General features: G+C 40.4%; 1 protein-coding gene across 1 annotated transcript; it reads right to left on the bottom strand.

The window, feature by feature from the left end:
• Window positions 1-2,753: 2,753 nt before the first annotated feature.
• Window positions 2,754-4,311, bottom strand: LOC147417061 (uncharacterized). Its single transcript, XM_086507860.1, has one exon. It carries the CDS (start codon window positions 4,251-4,253, stop codon window positions 3,807-3,809), a length of 447 nt encoding a protein of 148 aa, XP_086363986.1. The 5' UTR covers window positions 4,254-4,311; the 3' UTR covers window positions 2,754-3,806.
• Window positions 4,312-4,687: the final 376 nt, after the last annotated feature.

Below are 4,687 nucleotides of genomic sequence, written 5' to 3'. Positions count from 1 at the left end.
ATGGTAGCTATATATTGCGAATTGTCAATTGCTTCGACGCCAGGTGGTAATGATGGATCGCCCGCAGTTACTTCTTTAGGACCTGTTACAGATGAAAACGCCTCTTGAATATCTTCTTTTGAATCGCCCCTAAGCACAATCTCTTTCGGATTAACTAAAGCATCATGTATTGTCTCTTGAAGACCCGTTATTGTGGAATACTCGTGCACGACTCCGCAAAATCTTGCACGTGTTATGCTTGTCCCTTCAATCTCTTGTGACAAAGCTCTACGCATGGCAATTCCTACAATACTGGCTTGACCCCTTTTAAAGGGAGATACAAGGAAACGACCATAATGAAGCCGCTTACTTTCTATTTTGGATTCAAGGCATTTCCACTGAATTGCCTGCTTAGAGGTCGACATCTCGTTTTTGCGTGCGCATACGTAATTTTTTTTTCTCTCCTTTTGATGTGACTAATCACTAGTTAGACGCGTCTCTTTCTGGGGGGTCTACAACCATTATACGGCATAGGAGTCACGTCACGTATGAAACTGAGGATTATGCCGCTTCTGCGAATAGCTCGCAAAGCGGTGTCTCTCCCCGGTCCGGGCCCGCTCATCATAACTTCTGCTTGTTTCATACCCCGATCCACTGATGCTTTAATTGCATTCTCAGCCGCAGCTTGCGCAGCAAATGGCGTGCTTTTGCGTGTTCCCTTAAATCCACAGGCACCGGCGGAAGACCAAATAATTACCTGTCCCCGGACGTCTGTGACGGTAATGATAGTGTTATTGAAACTCGCCTGTATATGAATGACTCCCTTTTGAACTCCGCGTTTTCCCCCACGTGAACGAATTTTTCTCGATTTATTTGACTTGACATAATTAATTAATTATTTTTATTGGGAAGCTCTGTTTAATTAATATTCTTTTTCAGATAGAAATATTTATTATCCTTGTTTCTGTTTATGTTTTGAGTTGCAACAAATTACCATGATTCGTCTACGTCGTAGAATCAATCGACATTTTTTACATATTTTCCGAATGGAAGCACGGATTTTCGTATCTATAACCTTGAATTAATTGGGTAAATCTACCTGTAGGTTTGCTACATGTTTCTTCGATCTAATCAAGATAGGAAATTTGGCAAGAGAAGTGGTTTGGTTAACTGCCGAAAATCTAAACTGATACCGAAATCTACTGACTATTGTTTGTATGCCTACTTCTAAGGCGGTAGATGATGCGTCCCTTGGTAAGATCATAGGGACTCAGTTCAGCTCTTACCCTATCTCCTGGTAGTATTCTTATATAACTGCGTCGCATCCTCCCCGATATATGAGTCAAAACTTGACATCCATTATCCGAACACGCTCAAAACGTGGCATTGGGTAAAGATTCTGTAACTGTACCTTCCATGTCAATGAGATTCTGTTTCTTCATCATTTGGAATAAGTAAACCTCCTATTTACATTACAGGTTTCTCCAAAAAAATTCTTTTCATTGAAGACGTAACTGGTGAAAATAAGTAACTTTTGTCCCTGTTTCTCCCTTTCAATTACCAAATATGGCGTAGAATTTCCCCCCCCAGTTTTTCTTCGCCTAGCTTCCCGATCTGTAATGAGTCCATAAGACGTTGATAAAATTGCAATTCCCATGCCCCCTAAGATCTTAGGGATTCTTATATGATCGCAATAGATTCTGAGACCGGGTTTGCTAATGTACCTAATAGTTATAGTTTAGTTGCCACGTAAGGTAAGGTAAGGTAAGGTAAGGCTTTTTTTCTTTTAGCTTAATAAAAGGCTTCAAGCTATAGAGCTTAGGCATCAAACTAGTGAGTTAAAAGAAGGCAAGCACTTACCTAAAAAAGGGGACCAAGGAAACTTAACTTTGGAAAGCACTAGCTCCTCTGACAAAAGCAAAACCATGAGTTCGCAACCTTTTATAACAGAGCAAAAGAATGAAAAGACTGACTCACCAAGCCAGGGTAAAGAGCCTTATAAAAGTTGCAAGAAAAAGAAAGGAAAAAGGAATATTAAGCACCATCCATTACCACGCGAACCACCGGGTTCATGAAAAAACTAGGGTAGAGTGTTAAAATAACATTAGTGGGCAAGCAAATCCGTCATTTTACATGGTATTCTAGATTTTCACTCAAACAACCAAGGATGAAACAAATCAACGTAATAGCTAGGTTACCTAAACGGGTGAAACTCTCTGTCTTTAACCATTTAGGAATGCAATCATTGTTCTTTAATTGGCTGCTCCGCTCGGGCTTTCCCTCCCCACGAAAAACCCTTTGCTACGCTTGCATCTTTAATTGGGCTTTCTCTTCACTTGCCTTTGACCGTGGCTCTTTAGACTCTTAAAGGCATTCTCGTTAATCCTACCATTACGTTGAATGTAGATGCATTGTACTAATAAAAGATATAGCGCTTAATCGCTTGGGCTTTCCCCCGGAAATCCCTTCGCTTGCCTTTACCCGTTGCTGCCACAGTAAGGGATCTTTAGACTCTTGAAGGCAGGCTCGTCAATCCTACCATTACGTTTCAAAATGTAGATACATTTAAGTAAAGTAAAGTAATTCTTGATATGGCTAATGCTTTATCGCTTGGGCTTTCCCCCCGGAAATCCCTTCGCTTGCTAGGATTGTGCTTTACAGACTGCCATGTAGCTGAGATATCAGCGTGCAACCTTTCAATATTCACTTTTTTATTAGAGAAAAACGAAGTATAATTAGAAACCATGATCTATTTATCATCTAATGGTCAAATCGTCAATTTCACGCAAACACGTTATCTTCCGGCTGTTTGCTCATGCCATCAACCAATTCTATTACGTCAGAAGGATGCTTTGTGTCTTTCTGAATCGAAGACGTTTGTTCCGGTTTCCTACGCCGGCCGCATTGGTCAGGGCATATTGTCTCGATATGATACGGATTGTCACATGGACACGAGAAGCGCTTTGACTTATGTTATGAGATCACCTTTCAAAACGGAACCTAAAGGCAGGCCTATGAGCCAACCTATGTAATAGCTAGTTGACCAAACAGGTAATCGCATGCCAGCAAGGGTTCCGCGCGATAGATAGAGAAATCATTGGGCCTGACCTCGTAGTCGTAGTGCTATCGCCGGTTTCCCTTCCGCGCCAATCACTGGGGAAGCGCTAAGTAATGGTATAGTAGAATAATCGCGTGAAATGCAGGGCAGGGCAGGATGGCGGGGCTTTCGATACCCATGGACATTTCCCGGGTTTCTGCGCAGCTATCGAAGTGCTCCAACGCAACGACTCCTGTATTGGGTATCGAAGGAAGTCTGCCAATGCAAGGTCGGAGATAGCTTTCCAACCGAGTTGCCTATCCGTCCACGCAGAAAGCCAATGACGGCAAGCAAACCAAACGGAGAGCCGCGACTCCGCGATGGAATGATCCAAGCCCTAAGGTAGCGGGAGAAGGATAGCGTCATGCCTGATCTGTGGAATGACCCAGCTACGTACGGTGGAGTGATTCAAGCCAGGTAGCGATAGTGGCTGATTTGCGGGACAGAAACTTTCGTGGTTGGTGTGGTGATTTCCTCGTGTTCCTCAACGCTTCAAAGAAAAGAAGCGCTCGAAAAGAATAATAAAAAGTGAAAGAAAAGAAGGAAGAAAAAAACAAGTTTTTGAGATTCTAAAAAATGATTTGATTTTGTTTCAAAAAATTACGGGGGATAAGACCTTATATAAAGATACAATAAAGAAGTTACTTAAATTTAAAACAAACGCTAACTTTTTGAAGATTTGTAATTCATGTAACTATACTTTTAGATTAGTAAATAAACTATCAAAAGATTACAACAAATTTAAAACAGATGTTAATAAGCCTGTAACCAATATGTTTACTGAAGTATCAATTCCTTTATCGGTTTCAGAACCAAACCCCCCTGTATCGTCAGTGCCAGATCCTTTATCTATGCCTGATCCTGTATCGTCAGTGCCTAATCCTGTATCGTCAGTGCCGGATTCTGTATCTAACGTGTCCGATCCTATATCGTCTACGCCTGATAGTTTGTTGCCTATGCCTAAACCTTTATCGTCGGCTGATCCTTTATTGTCACCTGATTCTTTCTCGTTACCTTGCTGCTGAGGATCAATCGATAGATCAATCCTCGGCCCCAAAATTAACAATAAATACGCATAAATCATCTTCGTCGAAACCCGTAGCTTCTTCGTTGAAACCAATTGCTTTTTTGCCAGTAGCTTCTCCGTCTTCGCCCGCAGCGTCGAAACCCGTAGCATCTTTGCCAATTGCTTCTTCGTTGAAACCCGCAGTTTCTCAGCTAATTGCTTCTTTGCCTTACGCTTCTTCGTCGAAACCAATTGCTTTTTCTTCTTCTTTGTCGGGTATACAATGTGTTTCAACCCCGCATATAGTAAATTCAGTAATAAGTAATAAGTTATCAAGCCTAAAACTATTGTTATTAAAAGTGGTAAGTTTATTTCCATTAATATTTCATATAATAAATAATAGTTATTTAGGTGAGATAAATGAGAATAGTTTAATTGACAATTTTAATAGTAATTTAATACAATATGATATAAGTATTCTTTTAAGTATAGTTATAGCATTAGTAGTATCATACGCATTGAATTATAAATCAATGTCAAATAACAAGTTACTAAGAAAAATCTTATTTCAAGTGTTGATAACATTTCTTTTTGTTTCTTTTCTG

Source organism: Adiantum capillus-veneris, unplaced genomic scaffold (genome assembly GCF_014529385.1).
Source record: "Adiantum capillus-veneris isolate H3 unplaced genomic scaffold, ASM1452938v2 Hic_scaffold_325, whole genome shotgun sequence".
In the NCBI taxonomy this organism is placed as follows: Eukaryota; Viridiplantae; Streptophyta; class Polypodiopsida; order Polypodiales; family Pteridaceae; genus Adiantum; species Adiantum capillus-veneris.
This window is presented reverse-complemented; position numbering and strand designations above follow the sequence as displayed.